The following is a 17,997-nucleotide window of genomic DNA, read 5'->3' on the forward strand; positions in this document are numbered from 1 at the left end:
AAGTAGTGTGTGTTTCTTGATGGAAATGATATATTATCAAATAAAACTTTTCCATATTTTTACAGAAGAATGTATTTTCAAAAAAATTCCACATCACTTTGCATTTAAGTTAGTCATTCATGTGCAAGGAGCTATTTGAATGTTTATTGCAGCTGTGAGTAAATTATAGACCAAATATGTATGCTTTTCTGAGAAAACTGTTTCTTCTTGTAGTCTACAGGTGTAATAACAAAGCTGATTAATTATCTAGGACTGATTGGTTTCAGTGTCGTGTCATATCAGTTTTGTTTTATTAGTTTATTTTTAGTACTGAATATAATTGAATATAATAGACTATGTAGAGATTAGGTAGATATTGAATCAGTGGGTAAGAAACTAAATCTACTGTGTCATTTTCCATATATTTCTATGTAAATTTGCATGTATATAGTTAGTGTATTGATGGCTCTATGCTTCGTAATATAAAATATTTTGAAGTGTGTCTATTATTGAACACAACCTCTATACAAATTTATGAGTATTGTATAAATCACTACAATTCTTAATTATGGAATATATAAGGAACCCTAACCCAACCAACCAACGAGCCACAAAACCCAACCAATCAACCAACCAAAAACCTCCTACCAAAACTAAATGGACTAGAACAAATTAAATTCCTAAGCACAGAAATGTCAGAGCTGCTAGATGAGAAAAATTACATTTTAAACACTTACTAAATTAAAAACACTGAAATTTGTTGGATTGTGGTTGACAAACTAGATCTCAAGGAAGTTATGTAGGTTTTGTTTTCTTTTCTTTTGCTTTTGGTTTTCTTTGACAATTGACTGCATATAACAACTAACAGTTCATCACTGCTCATTGTATAAGTCTCAGCATCCCAGTGATCATGCGTATTCAGGGTATATTCAAGTAAACAGATGTAATTCTATATAAGAGAAGTGATGGTCAAGGTTAAATGGCTCTGGAACTATGTGTGTTTAAAAACCAAGGGAAGAAGAAAATTAATTTACCAGGAAAAAAGAATTTTAGAATACCAGAATTTGTGTGAGGGAAGACTCAAGAAAACAGGATACTGCTGAGACATGAACTGCATTTTCATGATAGTATATTAACTCCATAAAGCTCATTTCTATTAGAAACTACAGGCCAGAAAAACAATTTCAGACATCAGGTGGCATGATCTTTCTTCATAAAAACACTAAAATGCTGAGTCATCCTAACAATGAGTAATTGTCTTATTTGCAGATTGCATAGATTCCACTAATTCTTTATGCTCAGTCCGTTTGCACCTGAATGATACACTCTTTAAAATTCTGCTGCAAAACATTCTGAAATACACTACTGTTGCCACTTTTTAGAAGCTCTATTGAAGCTTTTCATCCTATGTAGCAAATATATAGCATGTTAAATGCTGTAGCACAAATGAAAGGGTACATTGGAAATTTAGGGGAATAACATAAAACATCAATGTTGAATGCTGCATATAGTTCTTACTTAAGAATTATCGAGGCTTGTATTTTGGGATTACTGCATTTAATGATTTAATTTCATTATGCTAGAAACACTTGCCCTTTTATGCATGTGGATTTCAAAGGAAAATAATTAATTTATTTGAGTAATTCTCATTTAAAGTAAGTTTTTATGTATGTACATAGAATAATTGAATAGGTAGGGTTGGAAGAGATCCTGAAGATCATTGAGTTCCACCCCTCTGCCATGGGTCTAGTAGACTAGGTTTCTCAGGGCACCATCCAACCTGACCTTGAACACTTTCAAGGATGGGGCATCCACAGTTCCTCTGGGCAACCTGTTCTGTTGTCTATCTAATCTAAACCTACCTTCTTTCAGTTTGAAGCCATTGCCCCTTATACTGTCTCTACATGCCCTTGTAAAAAGTCTGAAGGTATAATTTTATATTTTAGAAAACTATGATTACAACAGAGATTATGTGTATGTCTCCGTGGATTGATGAATTCTTTAATGTAGTAGGGAGAATAAATACAGTTTGAGCTATATAGAAGTAATTTAATGTAATCTACTGATAAGTGCAATTTAAGTGACATATCCTAATTTTATCCTAAATCTCAGTGTTTGTAATTTCATGGTTTAGTACTTTATTATTTTTTAATCTCTGAAATATGTATTTTCAGAGATTGATACAGGAAGCACATGATGAAAAATGTATTAAATATCTTTATTTTTATATTACATATGCTCTGATTTTTTCCCACCAAATAGATATGATACTGATGTAAGTATTTAAAAATTCATGAAAAGAGGGATGTAGTAATGGGTGCTTAATTGTATTGTTAATATTTTGCAACTTACTACTCTGAAGATTAAAAAACATTAAAATGTTTTTACTAATGAACTTGAAAGCTGAAAATTTCTGAGAGCACTTTAGAGAAGTAAAAGTAGAAGCAAGGGAAAAGAAAATTAATTTTCTAAGCTTTAATTATCTAATTCTGTCTACCTTCTACTTGACTAAATATCATAAAATTGTTTGCAAAAATTTCTTGGATTCCTATTCTGTACTGTTAAAAATGGTATTGATTGTTATACAAAGCTAGGTAAGAAAAACACTGTAACTGTTGATTAATCTCAATTATAATAGTTGTTCATTTTAGTAATAGTAAGTAAGCAGTGAAGGGTCACCTAAAAGAACACACTTGCAAAATCACACAAATGAGAAACATGCCTTGGGATTTCCAGTTAAAGGGTGTGTCGCTTAGTTCCTTTAGTGAAAATGACTTTGTCACTCCCAGCTTTTATTTCAAGTGCCCAATGCTGTGCTACTGTCATAGTATTGCAGTTTCATAAGAGGACTGCAAATAGCAGTGCTGCTTTTAGAACATAATTATTCAAGTGATCTCCGACTTCAGTACAGGCGGCTCTTGTGTATCTGCTTTGATAATAATAATTGGCATCGGTATAACTCTGTAACTGGAGGGGGCACAGACATATTGTATCACTTTTGTTGTACGAGCTTCCGCCCCCTGAAAAACTTCTAAGGTAGTGTCTTTTGGTGAACAGATACATGCCTGTATAAAAATAAGTGTTCCTACGTGCTAGTCTGCAAGTGGTCTTTTTCTTAGTCAGTGGGCAAGTTTTGGAAAATATTATTTTTTAAATTCTGTATATACCTTTGACACAGTCAAACATTAAAAGCAATCTGTTTTGGGTTGCTTATATCAGATTTAGTGTCACATATTAAGGGGTGAAAAAGTACTTGGCACTTTATAACTACTTGTGTGCTTGGCATTGTACCATGCAAACAATTTGTAAAAGAGCTTTTAGAATAATCAGGACAACTAAGCAATAGGTCTATTTCATGTCACTTATTTCTGGAATATGTCTTTTGAGGACCACATTCTTTTGACTTATTTGAACTTTTACTTGAAAAATGCCTCCTAGGTCTTTGGTTGTACTCAGAGGTTTCTGAGTACTTTTTTACATGAGGCTTTAACAGAAGAATTGTATTGATAGCTTAAGTGTGTTGATGCACTAAAATAATAATTCATTTATATTTAGTTTATATTTGTTTATACTTATATTTAGTTTCTGGTTTTGTTCTGTTTAGTTTCTGTTAGTTTTTGTTTGCAAAATGACAGGAAAATTTTTTAACTGTAAGCATTAAACATATTTTGCTCAATAAAACTGAGTAACAGTATACTTACACTTTGTTTTATGCATATAAAGCAAGGGAAGGACACAACACTTGAAAAAGCCTTGGAGGTAGTATGTGTAGTCTTTGTCATTTTCATATAGTCTTGAATATATATCTATATAGGAACATCTGTTTACACATACATCAAAAGAATCTCTGCATATGTACATGATATCAGTTATAGGTGTGTAATGTGTTAATTTTCAATGGACTCCATGTTACAGAATTTGTTAGCTTTATTGTCTGTATGTAACTTCCAAATATTTACTTTTTTTTCTCTTGTACTTTGTATTCTGACAGGATGATGAAGTAGTACTTCAGTGTGTTGCCAATATTCACAAAGAACAAAGGAAGTTTTGCTTGGCAGCTGAGGGACTTGGGAATCGCCTGTGCTTTTTGGAACCAACATCAGAAGCTAAAGTAAGAAGCTGATACTCAAGTGGTGTAACTGATCAGTGAATATTAACCTACTTATCCACAAACACATTTAATTATGGTTTCTTGACTGTGGTGCTAGATGCACTGTATGTATGCTTTTCTTTAGTGACTTCAACAAGAGATTTCTTAGAGATTCCAAATACACTTTTTGGCACACCTGTGAACAATCAAAAGCTGCTATTCTTTAACTAAGAGCAGAATATTAAGGATAAATCAAACAGAGGAGGACCTCCTCCTTCTCTTTTGTTCTCCCTCTATCTTTTTCTTGAATTGTCTTTAATTCTTTTCTTTCTGATAATTTATTTTTCTTTCTGGATTTTTAGTGGAGGTTTTTGTATCTTTTTTTTTTTCTGGAAATGCTGCTATGTGGTCTTACTTTTAGTCTGGATATTATGACCATGTTATAACCACAGTATTTATTTATGCAGTATGAGAGTTTCTTGTTCATCTCTAAGGTGAAAAATTATGCAACTTCTAAATTTACTTTTTTCATTTGCATTCCAAGAATCCATTCAGATAATTTCTCTCTCATATACTTTACAAATCATCAGTAATCTTTGCATATGCTTGAGTAAAACCAGTTATTTTTCGTATACGTATGTTCGATTATTGTCCTAAAATCTTCAACAGTGATTGGGAACTTTTTATTAATTGAAAACTCAATTGCAGTGTTGTCTATCTATTAGTGGTGATGACCACCTCAATCTGTAAGACACCATGTTACTTATTAAAAGAGAAGGAGGAATGGTGTGTCTTACTGGAGAGTGCCATAGATCTGCTTTACTTTTTGTAAGTATTTTAGAAGCAGATAATACTACAGAAGCTTCTGAAGTTTGATAAGAGCTTCAGAAAAATTTTATCTAAAAAAAGTTTAACAAGGAGCTTTCTGAACTGCTGGTCTTGACTGAGAACAGGAAGAATTTTGGGAAAAGACATGTAGATACATCTGTTTGAAAAATAAGAAGTGTTGAAGATTGATGGAGATGGATGATTAGAGAGTACGATACTTATCAACAACCCTTAGCAATGATATTTACTTTCATTTACATTTGGACACAATTGTGTTTAAGAAATTAGAAAGAGAAAACCAAAATGGTACACATCCAGTGGACTAAGAAATTGTTATTAAATAGATGTGTTCTGAATAAGATCCTACAGGGTTCTGTTCTTATTGCTAAACTGTTGGATATTGTTGACAATTAAGACAGCATTTAAACTGATACATGCAATTTTTCCAGATGATAAAAACTTTGGAGAACTGGGAATTGATGATGGCACATACAGAAAGATCAGCACTCTTGTACATTAATAGAAAGTAGCAGTACATTTTGGGCTGCCAAAGTCTAATGACTGAGTATGTTAATATGCTTACAAAATGGGAAACTATTCTCATCCACTTTATTTTAATTGTGTTATCCTAAGACATAAATTTTATACAAACTGTGACTAGGAGTACAGTGGTTTGAGTGTGTCTTTAGCTCATACAGCAATAAAGTAAGGGCCGCAACAATTTTCAAATCAAAATGCAGCCCATGTGGCACAAGACCAGGCACCAGTTAAACAGATGGGAGTTCTTTTGTTCAGCTGGTAGGTGTTTGATTGCATTGATTATACCATGTTCAATTTGGAGTGGTATTAAATGTCAGAGATTGCCTGATACTGATTAAAACTGTATATCCAGCTATGTTATATTTTCCCAGATAAAATTCCAGGTTAGTTTCTGAATTTAAGGTCCATCTTAAAAATAGAAAGTCTTTATAAACATTGTGGGGTTTGTTGTTTTGTTTTTTAAATTCAAATGTACTTCAAGGACATTGCAGTTTAATAGATACTCAGAATGTCTTAATGAAATGGATGCTGCATGACCTGAAAGCTGCAATAAGATGACAACAGAAAAAGATCTAGTTTTTTTGTTTGGTTGGTTTGGTTTTTGTTGTTGTGTTTTGTGGGTTTTTTTCACTAATTATGTGACTTGTTTGCCTGCTATGTGTGTTTCAAGGCAGTAAAGTAATGGGTGAAGTATTACTCAGAGGTTTTGTTAACCTGTCTGGTTCACTGGCAAATTGAGACTACTTAATGTTATATAGATTTTTTTTATTTTTTGTAGTAATTAAATGTTCTAAGTGAGTCTTTCCAGACTTTTGTAACAAATGTGAGACACAAATTCTAAGCCAATTTTGTTTGTAATTCATCACTGAGAAATGACATTATCTTTCTGTGTCTGGTTATATTGGAGGCCTTGAATGTAATCTATTAAAGAGTAAAACTTCAGCTACAATCTGTGTGCACGTATGGGTGTCTATATGTACACAGATGTAATTAATGAATGCTAAAAATATAGTACCCCATAGTGAAGATGAGTGATGACAAGGATTACAGTTTCAATTGTTCTGGTTGCAGTTAATGAAATTATTAACTACTTACTACTTAAAATTATTTAGTTGTGTAAAAAAACTGCAAGAGTTCACTTTGCTTGTGATGTGTTAAAATTATATAAATATATCTCTATTGTATGCATTTTCAGTGTCACATCTTTGGCCTAGAAGTATTGCTGTTTGAAAACACCAAAAAATACACTTAGAGTCTGAAGTAGAGATCAAAGTATGGGAATTCTGAGACTGTGCTTGATTAGCTTGCTAAGTAAACACTTCCGCAAGTTTAGAAATCACTTAATTGAATCCTTTCACCACCTTAAAATTCAGCATTATCAGGAATTTTATTCTCTTGTCACACTGATTTAAAAAAGAAAATAAGTGCATATCCACCTTAAAGCTCATTCATTATCACGATCTGTATCATCAGTCCCAGAATACTGAATCGTTAAGGTTAGAAGGGACCTGTGGAGATTATCAAGTCCCAACCCTCTGCTCAGAGTATGTTCCGACAGAACAAACTGCTTAAGACACTGTCAAGTCAGAGTTTGAATATCTCCAAGGATGGAGACTCCACAACCTTTCTGGACAACCTGTCCTACTGTTTTCCATGCTCACAGTAAAAAAGGGGCTTTGACAAAAATTTCCTGTATTTCACTTAGAGTCAGTTTACTCTTGTCCTTTTACTGGGTACCACTGCGTAGAGTCTGGATCTGTCTTCTTTGTACTTTTCTGCCAAATATTTATGTACCCTTGCTGTTTTTTTTCTTGGACACCTCCTTCCTTGGACATATCAGTGGCAAGAAATTGAAAAAAAAAAAAAAGTCTACTGTTTCTGAAGGGAATGTAATTCTCATATTTCAAAACCAGACAATATATAGATTCAACATTTGAGATCTCCTAAAATAGTCCATATTATTATGTCATAAAATTCTGAATCTTAGACATCTTATTACTACTAGAAATATGTTCTATCAACCTTATACATCAAATAAGATCATATACCTTCTCTTCTGTTTTGTCAATGGCATTAGAGGACAAATACAATGTTTAGGGTGGAATTCTGAAAGATGGGAAAGCAATAATATGTAGAGAAAGAGTTTTTACTTATGAACCTGAAGATGTTTCACTTTATTGTGAAGAATACTGCTCAAGGAAAAATGGAATTGCTGTGTTGTCGAGTTATGAAGATTTGTATTGTTTTCATACGGGGAAATAGCATGTATCTGAAAACCAAATAGGTAAACATTAAGTATGGATTTAAAAATTAAAATACAAATGTGTTCAAACACACTTTTCATCCTGTTTCACCTGCTCTGCTGATCTATTCTTGCACTGTTTTATTTTTACAGTATGTCCCTCCGGACCTTTGTATCTGTAATTTTGTCCTTGAACAGTCCCTATCTGTCAGAGCCCTTCAAGAAATGCTGGCCAGCACAGGGGATAATGCTAGTGAAGGGGTAAGTAAATTGACCTCAAAGAACATTAAGTTTCTGAATATGAATTGTACTCATTTCTTTCCTTGTCCAGAATTTTCTAGAGGAGGCTCCTCATGTCATAGCAGTTTTCTTGGTATATTATTGCTCCCCAGTACTCATATTAATTTCTCTTTAGCATTGAGGAGCTGGTGCATCTGTCTTTTGAAATATTTACAATCCACAAAACCTGAAACATCAACAATTTGATTGCTTTTATCCTAAAACCTGAAACATCAACAATTTGATTGCTTTTACTCTAACTCTCCAATTTAGCTGAATCAAATTGAATCAAGATTTTATTTTCATACAAACAAAGCATGAAAAAACTCTACAGCTTTACTTATTTTATGAGACAAAATGACAACTAATTATTATGTAAATCATATTCAGGGCTAGATAGGCTGTCAGTTTTCATTTTTATTTTATGTAGAAACAGAAAACTCATATTTTCTTTAAGTTGTAATTTTTCTTTTATTGTAGTTACACACAGAGTTATGGCTCTGCCATATTAAGTAAACAGGATGAATGCCTGAGAAAGAAACCAAACACAAAAATACAAGCATTACCTAAAGAAATTTTCTTAAAGATAACATTTCACTCTAATATATTTTTTGGTAAAAAACAAATTGTGATGAATTTGTTTCATGATAAGAGATTTCTTTCTATTCCAGTTCAATTTCTCTCGTTTGTATACAATGCATGTAGTTTTTAGGATTTTCTTCCTTTCTTAGTACAATCCTATAAATTAAAATAGAATAATATTTGAGAGGAGAACAATGGTATGATTTAAGTAAAAATCCTAGAAGGGAGAATCAAAAAGGTGTTTTATTTATTTGAGACTAATTTTTTCAATGTCATATCCATCTATACAGAAGTGATACATTCAAAATGCGTATCATTTTTCTAAATTTAAAAATGACTACAGAAATTTTTTTTTATATTTTTTCTCTTGAATTACAAAATGTCGTTTGTTCTGCAGTTTCTTCATTTTTGTGCAACAATTCAACACTTTAAAATATTTTTCAATTTTATCTATTTGTAAATCAGATGCATCAGAGCATTACTTAAGTACTTGTCACCCAACAATGACTGGCTATACAGTGATTGCTTATTGAAACTTTTAGTAGACTATAAGCTCTCTGTAATAAGAATAAAAATTGGAATTAAAAGTAAAGGTGGTCAAATACTTAATTTGTCAAAGCTTTATATCATCCCCAAGAAACTAGTTGTATTGTTTGGTTGGAATTTGTTTGGTTTTCTTTTTTAATTAATTATTACTGTAATCATTTAAGGTAAGCTATGGTATCTCTTATTTCTGAAGGAAGAAATTTCACTTTGCAAAAAGTTTCTCAATTATATTAAGTTATAGAGATACTTAGAATGCTTTTGGAATGAAGCTCCTCATTATTTTATTCAGAAGAGTAAATACTAAATTACTCAAAACTAGAATTTGTTTTTCTTCTGACTAACAAGGCTGCAGATTTTAAATTTTAAAAACTGAAGAGATGGTTTGGAATGATTGACCATGAGGAGTGAAGTTCTATAGTTTCATGCTTTCACAATTTTATAATGCCATCTTCTGGGCCTACTCTTCATTCTATTAAAGAATGTTCTTTTTTTTTAAACTGTAAGCTTGTTTCTGTTGTACTTTATGTGTGGAAATCATATAAGTTCAATTAGAAGATATGTATATGCTCAGGATATGTAGCTCCAAGGTATGTAAACAATATTCATATAGAAATGTAAGTATGCACGCATAGATGAGGCATTCTTACTCTCCATTTTATGCTCTTTTAATACTCTAAATTAGGAACAGTTCAGCAGGCTAAAATTGTGAGTTGCATTTTGAATTATAATCAATTGATAATGGTCATAAGTCTTTCATAGTTCAGTGAAGGACAAAGTGCAGAAAGTGTCTTAAAATATTTTATGGTATTATATACATTGTGATCACTGATTATGTGGTGCACACAGTGGAATACAGTTATTTCTAATGAGAAATTTCTTGTGTGTTGACAAAATTATTGCAGACTGTAAAACTCCAGCCCCAGGAGCTGCTGGCTCACAGGATTGGCTATGAGTTTTACTTTAATATAGATATAGGGTTCTTTAATACTAGAGACAACATTAAGAGAATAAGCCACGGGCTTGTTCCCAAGGGATTTCTTTATTAATTTAGGGGATTCGATAAGGGGCTTGGCCAAAGTTCAAAAGGACACCACACAAACTAGTCAAAAATGTTCCACTACAATAGTGATTCAACATATACTATTAATCCACACTCAAGTCAAAATCCAACCGATTCCGCAACACTTAAATCAAGCTCCAATACCACCCTAAGCATCAAGAAAGGACCAGAGAAAGAAAAGCAGAGGGGTCAAGAAGAAAGAAGGAGAAAGAGGGAGAGATAGATTATATAGCTATCACTAAAGTCTCTCACAAGTCCAAGTGGCAGGGCTGCGACACAAGGCAAACGCATGCCCTTGGCTTTATCTGCTCTGGTTCCTATGGCCACCCCCAGGAGGGGTCTTTGACCCACCAACCACTCTGAGGTTCCAGGCCAGGGTGAGGGGCAGTGTCCTCACTGCCCCTGCTAATCTGAGCTGGGTGAGGAGCTCCAGGATGTTACAGTTTTCCTGGGCTGACACCTATTCCTGGGCTTCCCCAGGTGTGCTCTAGGGGCTGTCATGAGGGAAATGAAGCCACCCCACCTCCATGAGGTTTGAATCATCCCTTCACCCTACACACACACACACACACACACACACACACACACACCACACACACTCCCCACAAGGTGGTTCTGATCCAATAACAGCTGATCTGGTGTCTAATACATCATTAGATGTATTCATACATCTAATACTCAAAACTTCAGTGATAGTAGTCCAGTTGACCTCCATCATCATTTGTTTTTGAAATGTATGAAACCTATAATTTTATCATACTATTTAAAAAATTTATTTCATAGTACAGTATTGGAATTAAACTAAGATAATAAGTGATACATCAGCATAAATAACAAAATAAAGTAATTTTGTATATTGAGAAATTCCTGAATGTAGGAACTAACTTTTTTTTTAGAAGTTACTTTGTACCAAATTAGGAAAGCATCTAAATAGATATAGACTAAATGATATAATCATGAAATTATCAGTTGCAAATTTTTTTGTATATATTTTTTATATCTTACAGACTAAGATAGTGAAATAACAAATATGGATTCTAATTAAAAATACACCACCTTGGAAAAAAAAAAGAAATCTATTTTTTTATGATCACACTTTTAAAAAATTGTATATTAATTTGTCATTATTGTAACCATCTTTCTTGTTTAGATTGCGTGGGGATGAGATATGTGCTCTAGAAAGGCTGTCTGTTATATGTATTTAGAAACCCTTCAGTATTTCAGTTAATACTTTCTCATCACAAACTGCTTTTTGATCCACAGGAGTTAAATTCTTCCTTAATTTTTACTTTTTGAGAAGAACCTTAATGTTTCTCTATAACTTGGTGCCAGGATAACCACAACCTACTGGCTTATTCTGTACTTCAGGTCTTTACTGGTAGCAGAGATCAGGGATGATAGAGCGCTCTTCTGTCACCTCTGATCTTGCACTGTCAACCTTTGCATACATGGTTTTCAGACTTCATTAATACTGACCTCTTTTTTTCCACTACATAAAGTGCAATTTTTTATCTTTACAATTATATGGCTTTCTAGAAAACATAAGACCTGATGAAAATAAAAGCATATGCTTAGGGAAAATATGATTGATTTAAACACTTCTAGGATTCATAGGTAACCACACAATTTTTAGTATTTTCAAAATATTCACCCCAAACTTTAGGCAAAGGATTTCATCTGAAGTTAATAGTGATATATGAATATTTTTTTTGGAACTGAAAGCCAAGGGAAAAAAAAATCTTTTCAGTAAAAATTATGATATTGTTGCTTGAGGAGCAGTAGGTAATAAAAAAAAGAAAATCTAATCTGTTATACTGTATTTATTTTGAAACTGCCTTATCCTGCATTTATCTTGAAGTTAGGTATCCTTCATTGGGGAAACTATAATAAGAACACAGCAGTTAATATTAACAGCAAATGAAATAAAAAATGAAAGCCTGAACAATGATGCATGAAACTTTCTTTCTGGACCACAAGGATTTGTTACGTTCAGAGAAGGTGGACTCTTAATTAGCTTCTGTCAACAAGCTGTTGGTAAAATGGATGGGTTATTTCTTAGGTTACAATTAACTGATTCTGTTTTAAGACATATGTCATAAATACCAACCAAGTTAAATGGCCTGCAGTATGATGCACTAACTTTAGTACCATTAAAGGTAATAGATAAGTAATTTCTAAACTAGATTTCAGAAAAAGCTATTTTTGAAATGAATAATACACAATGTTGTCTTTTAATAGTAGTTATATATGTAGAGAAAATCATGAGATGTATGTATGCACATCTTAAAATAGTCATTTACATTTTTCTCAATACAAATTCACTGCCAAAAATATAATTTGGCATCATATAATTAACATTAATATTTTATTGGCTCCACAAGTGTATCACTCATTGAAAGGCTTGCTTTCCATACTAAATTTGTTACACATCACGTGGTGGCTGAGCAATTGGACGGGTCAAGCACAGAGGACAATAGTGAATGGGGTGACATCAGACTGGTGACCTGTCACTAGTGGAGTTCCCCAGGGCTCCATCTTGGGTCCTGTGCTCTTTAACATCTTCCTAAATTACTTGCACACAGGATTGGAAGGGATACTAAGCAAGTTTACAGATGACACAAAACTGGGAGGAGCTGTTGACTCCCTTGAAGGCAGGGAGGGCCTGCAGAGACACCTCAAAAAATTAAAGGGCTTGGCAATCCCCAACCATATGAGATTCAGTGTAGGAAAGTGTTGAATTCTGCCCTGGGAAAGGGGAAATCCAGATGTATGTACAGACTGGGAAATGAGATGCTGGGAAGCAGTGCCACAGAAAGGGACCTGGGGGTCCTGGTCAACAGCAAGTTGAACATGAGTCAGCAGTGCCCTGGCAGCCAGGAGGGCCAGCCGTGTCCAGGGGGGCATCAGGCAAAACATCGCCAGCCGGTCAAGGGAGGGGATTGTCCTGCTCTGCTCTGCACTGGGGCAGCCTCACCTTGAATACTGTGTGCAGTTTTGGGCGCCACCATAGAAGAAAGATTTTAAGCTATTGGAGAGATCCCAAGTAGGAAAATGAAGATGGTGAAGGACCTTGAGGGGAAGCTGCGTGAGGAGTGGCTGAGGTCACTTGGTTTGTTCAGCCTGGAGAAGAGGAGACTGAGAGGAGAACTCACTACAGTCTACAGCTCCCTTGTGAGGGGCAGACACTGATCTCTTTGTAGTGACCAGTGAGAGAACTCGAGGGAATGGCCTGAAGTTGTGTCAGGGGAGCTTTAGATTGGATATTAGGAAAAGGTTCTTCACCCAGAGAGTGGCTGAGTGCTGGAACAGGCTGCCCAGGGCAGTGGTCACAGCACCAAGCCTGCCACAATTCAAGAAGCATTTGGATGATCCTCTCAGGCACGTAGTGTGACTCTTGGGGATGGTCGTGTACAGGGCTGATGGTTGGACTTGATGATCTCTGTGGCACCCTTCCAACTCAGAATATTCTGTGTTTCTGTGAAATTTAGTTTGGAATATAGTTCTGCTGTTAGTTTCAGATTTTTCTAGAGGAAAATTGCAGCTTCTTTGATTTATTTTTTTTTAATGAGTCAGCCATAAAATTACAAGTAATTTACTCAAAAGCTTTCACTAATAAAATAGCATGTGGCATTTTATTGCTTCTTCTCAGTATACATATATTTTTTGCAAACTGAATACATGTAATTTTCTTCTGACAACCTGTTTGTAATTACAGTTGATTTTGCCCTTATGGTTTTCCTGTTGATTAAAAAAAAAAAGATTTGTAATATATAAAAGAAGTATTACATACACCTTTCTTGTTTTCTGCACCAAGCAATGATAAGTTCCTGCAGGATTAAAATCCTTTTTAATGAATGACATATTTTGGAGAAGCTCTTGGAATTTTTTTATTTGTTGTACTAATAACCTTTTTATAATATCTTAAAGTAAGCTATATTCACTGAATTACCAGTGATAACTATATATTTGTCTCCAATTTTTTTCTGATACTCTAACTCATTTTCTATGTGGATGCAAAAATCATTATTCAGGAGTTGGGTGGTTTTCATTTGTTTTGGTGGTTGTTGTTGTTGTTTGGGGTTTGTTTTTGTTTTTGTTTTTATTTTAGTTTGCTACTAGGTGTACTGAGAAATTTTACATAATTATATGGATCACATTGGGAAAGAGAATACATATTACATGTAGCATCTATGTAATTCTGAGAAATTTATCAATTAAATTTACTACATTGAAGTTCTTAAGATTGTTTATTAACAGTAACTGTTAACAGTAGTAAGTTCCAGTGTACGATTCCTATTTGTAATGCCTTTGTTACTAGCTAGAAAACCTGAAGTAGGATTTTTATTTTATTGCAATTGTAATAAAAGTCCTCTGCTCTATTGCTTCTAGATTTTTATTCCTTCTGATTGGACAAAGTTGGGGTTTTGTAGAACACAAGTTGTGCATAGTTTTTAAACCTTTTGACCTAATTGGTAATTTAACTTATGTATTCATCATAGAGTAAAATCATTTGCCTATATTTACTTTGTTGTTTTTTTTTTAATGCCTCTGAGAAGTTTATAAGAAAGGTAAGTATTACCTTATTGAACTTGAAATGTGTTTTTGAAAATGCTGTGGTTTTACTTAATCATAGTAAAAATTAAGTAACTATAAGAGTCTTTGACAAAGGATGTTTCTTGTTCCTTTGGCAGATATTCGACTGTAGCTACTTCATTGTTCTGCCCAACGTATACTTTTCATAATCTGTTGGAATATTTGTGCTTGTTCCTTGAACTGTAGAAGCTATTCATTTTGTTGCATAATCCTGACTGTAGTCCATATAGGCAGTGAAGTTCTGACCTTCTCCCCCATGTTCTGTAGGCAGCTCAGGGTGGTGGTCACAGAACCCTGCTCTATGGCCACGCGATACTACTTCGGCATTCGTTCAGTGAAATGGTAAGTGAAAGAGCACTTGCACAGAATGAGTAACATGAAAGTTAAATAAATGTCTTTTTACCAAATAAAAAATACATAAATTTGAAGTCATGCTCTTTCCAAGTTATTTTTTGCACTATATGAAAAAAGAAAAATTATAGCTTAATGTGTCTTGACATAATAGAAGTGTTTAAATTCAAAATCTTCATGTATCTCAGAAATGTAGCTGAAAAGCTCCTTTGGCCGTGGATTATTTCTGTGTCCTTAAGGAATCCATTTTAATGATAATTCCATTAGCAAGTGCTTCTACTGCTGATGAATTTGTTGTAATATACATTGTCTTCCCCCCCAATATTTTATAAGGTGTTTGACATTCTATAGTTCCCAGGGATAATGTCCACAAACAGGCTATCTTCAGGCTGCCTTATATAAATTTCATTTCACTACATTTTGCAAGTGGAAAATTTCAGCTCTTTTGAATCTTTGACTTATTAGGGCCCATGCAAATACACCTATAGAAGACTGGAGAAATGAGAAGTCAGGAAAACATTTTACCTCCTTTTTCCTGTTCTAGAAAACTCTACAATAATCTTCAAAGTTTGTTACTTATGTTTATGAACCATACAAATTGCAGTTGCCTTGATATACCAGAGTTGCAAGTATGTTTGTCAGGTTTGTCAGTAAATCTATTATGGTAACACTTAAATGAGACATTTGCATGTTCCCATCTGCGCCAAACTTTCTCTGTGCTAAATTGCACAGAGGAAAAGGATTTTGATGTTTTCAATTTAGGAAGACCTTCTATATGAATTACAACATAATTATTAACTAATTAAAAAAATTAGGCACGTTCTGATAGTAAGATGAAGTAATGTCAGTGTATTCATTTGGCATGTGTTTTAATGGATACTGTTGGGGTTTTTGTTTTCAATAACTTCACTGTTTTGCAGTATTTGACATGTTTAACATCATCAAGATCCCAGACAGATAAACTTGCATTTGATGTAGGACTACGAGAAAATGCAGCAGGTACGTCAAGTTATTTTTGAATGAAAATGTGTCACACAGTTCTGGTCTTAGAAGCAGCATTGAGATTATTGTAACTGTAAGCTTATGAATGGCATGCTTATGTGTTCATTAGAAAATAAGAGGACCGAAAGAAATGATGACTGATGGTATCAGTAGGTGTCAGTACTGATAACTTTCAGCAAATAAACTGCCTTTGTGTAAGAATGTGAGAGAGCCTTGCAATTAAACTGAGTTAGCACAGCTGCAGTAATATGGGTGATAATGGTCAAAATAGAAAAAAATTCTGTTGAATAAAGTAAATTTCATGTGGTTGTTTTGGTTTTGTGTTTTGACACTTTCAATAGAATTAGAGTATGGAAAAAACATATATATTGGTGAATTCATGACATATATTGTAACCATGTAGCAAAAGAAATTTGCAACTTGTAACACAGGAAAACAGAAAAGTGTAATGAGCACATTGCTGAAAGAGCTGAAGAAATATGAAAGCATAAAATGGAGCAAAACAATAATGGGACAAAGTGGAAGAGGTACAACACAAGCATGACATTATGTGAAAGTTTTAAAATCAAATTAATAGATTTTTGGGAGTACTGCCAGTAACAGTGCTACTGACAAAACTATAGTAAAAAAATCTACTTCCATGAAAGCACATATAAATTATGGGTGGCCACTAAGACCTACAATAAATTAAAAGCAACTTAGCTACAAAGTGCTATGAACAGGTTTACATTGAAGGAAAATCAAAGTGCCTGTGTACACACCTCATTAATATGAGGCTTCAAATAAAGAAATACAAGTTGTGTTAATGTAAACCTGGGCTTTCTATTGCATTTTCATTATATTGAAAATAAATTAAAATCAAAGTAGACTAATTGATGATGGAGAGGCACTGCCAGTGTAGAGGTTAAAAAGTCTGTGGACCTTGATCTTTGAAACTTTCTTTTCAGGTGACTCTAGCTCCAAAAATTTCTCTTTTGAATAAGCGAGGTTGCAGTTGTTTATAGTCATACAGAAGATGGTCTCAGATATTAGCAGCCTGTTACTTGGCTATCTTTGATTGTTGCTTTAGATGGAGAACATTTTCTTTAGGCGTGTTGATAAAAGGAATGCGTGTGTTTAATCTCTATGAAAATAGTCTCACTGAAATGTGTCTCTATAATGTTATAGCTTTTTATCAGAGTTATTGCACGTGTCTGCTTCTACCTATGAGGTTTTGTAATTAATATGTGCAGTTATTTCATTGGTATTTGCCTAATTATACATATACAAAAAGAGCCTTGTACACGTGGGTAAGGTAAAAAAGGCAACGCATAAAAGGAGTGCTTAGTTGTGTTCCTGCCCAGAGAATTTTGGTAACTGTCACATGCCTGTAAACCTCATAAACTGAATGCCATCATATCACTTCCCCTCTTCTTAATCCCTCACCTACAAAAGTGTCCTAGTGAATCAATTTCAGCTGCAGGAAGTACTCTTCATCTAGCAGGTACTGAAGGAAAAGCCATTGGCTATTAAAAATTATCCCTTCAAAGATTTAGCATTTTACACTTTTGGGGATGTAACTTTTATTTATTGTCTTCACTATAATTTCATTTAAGAGAGTATGAAATACCTCAATTGATCAAACAAATTGTTATGCTTTGTCTGATTCTACCAATTTTGCCTTTGCTTATTTTTTTGTCACTTTGCATTGCCTGGTGAGAAAGCTGTATTCAACTAGTTTTCTTCAAGGTCTTATCTAAACTCTGAAGGGTGTGAAATTGTGAAATGAATTAGGTAATCTTCCCAGAATTGTGCGTGTGTGTGTGCAAAGTAACTTGGAATCTTTTATGTGTAGGTAATATTCTATGGCTGTTGCTGACTATTTTGTAGTCATATGGTCTGTAGTGCTAGTGGAACTGTTTCCAG

The 17,997-nt window shown here is 33.8% G+C and overlaps 1 protein-coding gene across 1 annotated transcript in view; it reads left to right on the forward strand.

Moving 5' to 3' along the window:
- RYR3 (ryanodine receptor 3) overlaps positions 1-17,997 on the forward strand; it is a 224,193-nt gene that overhangs the window by 40,298 nt on the left and 165,898 nt on the right. Inside the window, exons 2-6 of the mRNA XM_027879319.1 lie at positions 3,971-4,090; positions 7,833-7,940; positions 14,703-14,714; positions 15,007-15,081; positions 16,011-16,089. Coding sequence (XP_027735120.1) covers positions 3,971-4,090; positions 7,833-7,940; positions 14,703-14,714; positions 15,007-15,081; positions 16,011-16,089 — 394 coding nt within the window. The remainder of the gene's footprint in view (positions 1-3,970; positions 4,091-7,832; positions 7,941-14,702; positions 14,715-15,006; positions 15,082-16,010; positions 16,090-17,997) is intronic.

The sequence above is a fragment of the Empidonax traillii genome, unplaced genomic scaffold, assembly GCF_003031625.1.
Source record: "Empidonax traillii isolate 1590-97213 ecotype Southwest subspecies unplaced genomic scaffold, ASM303162v1 scaffold53:size2875158, whole genome shotgun sequence".
Lineage (NCBI taxonomy): Eukaryota > Metazoa > Chordata > Aves > Passeriformes > Tyrannidae > Empidonax > Empidonax traillii.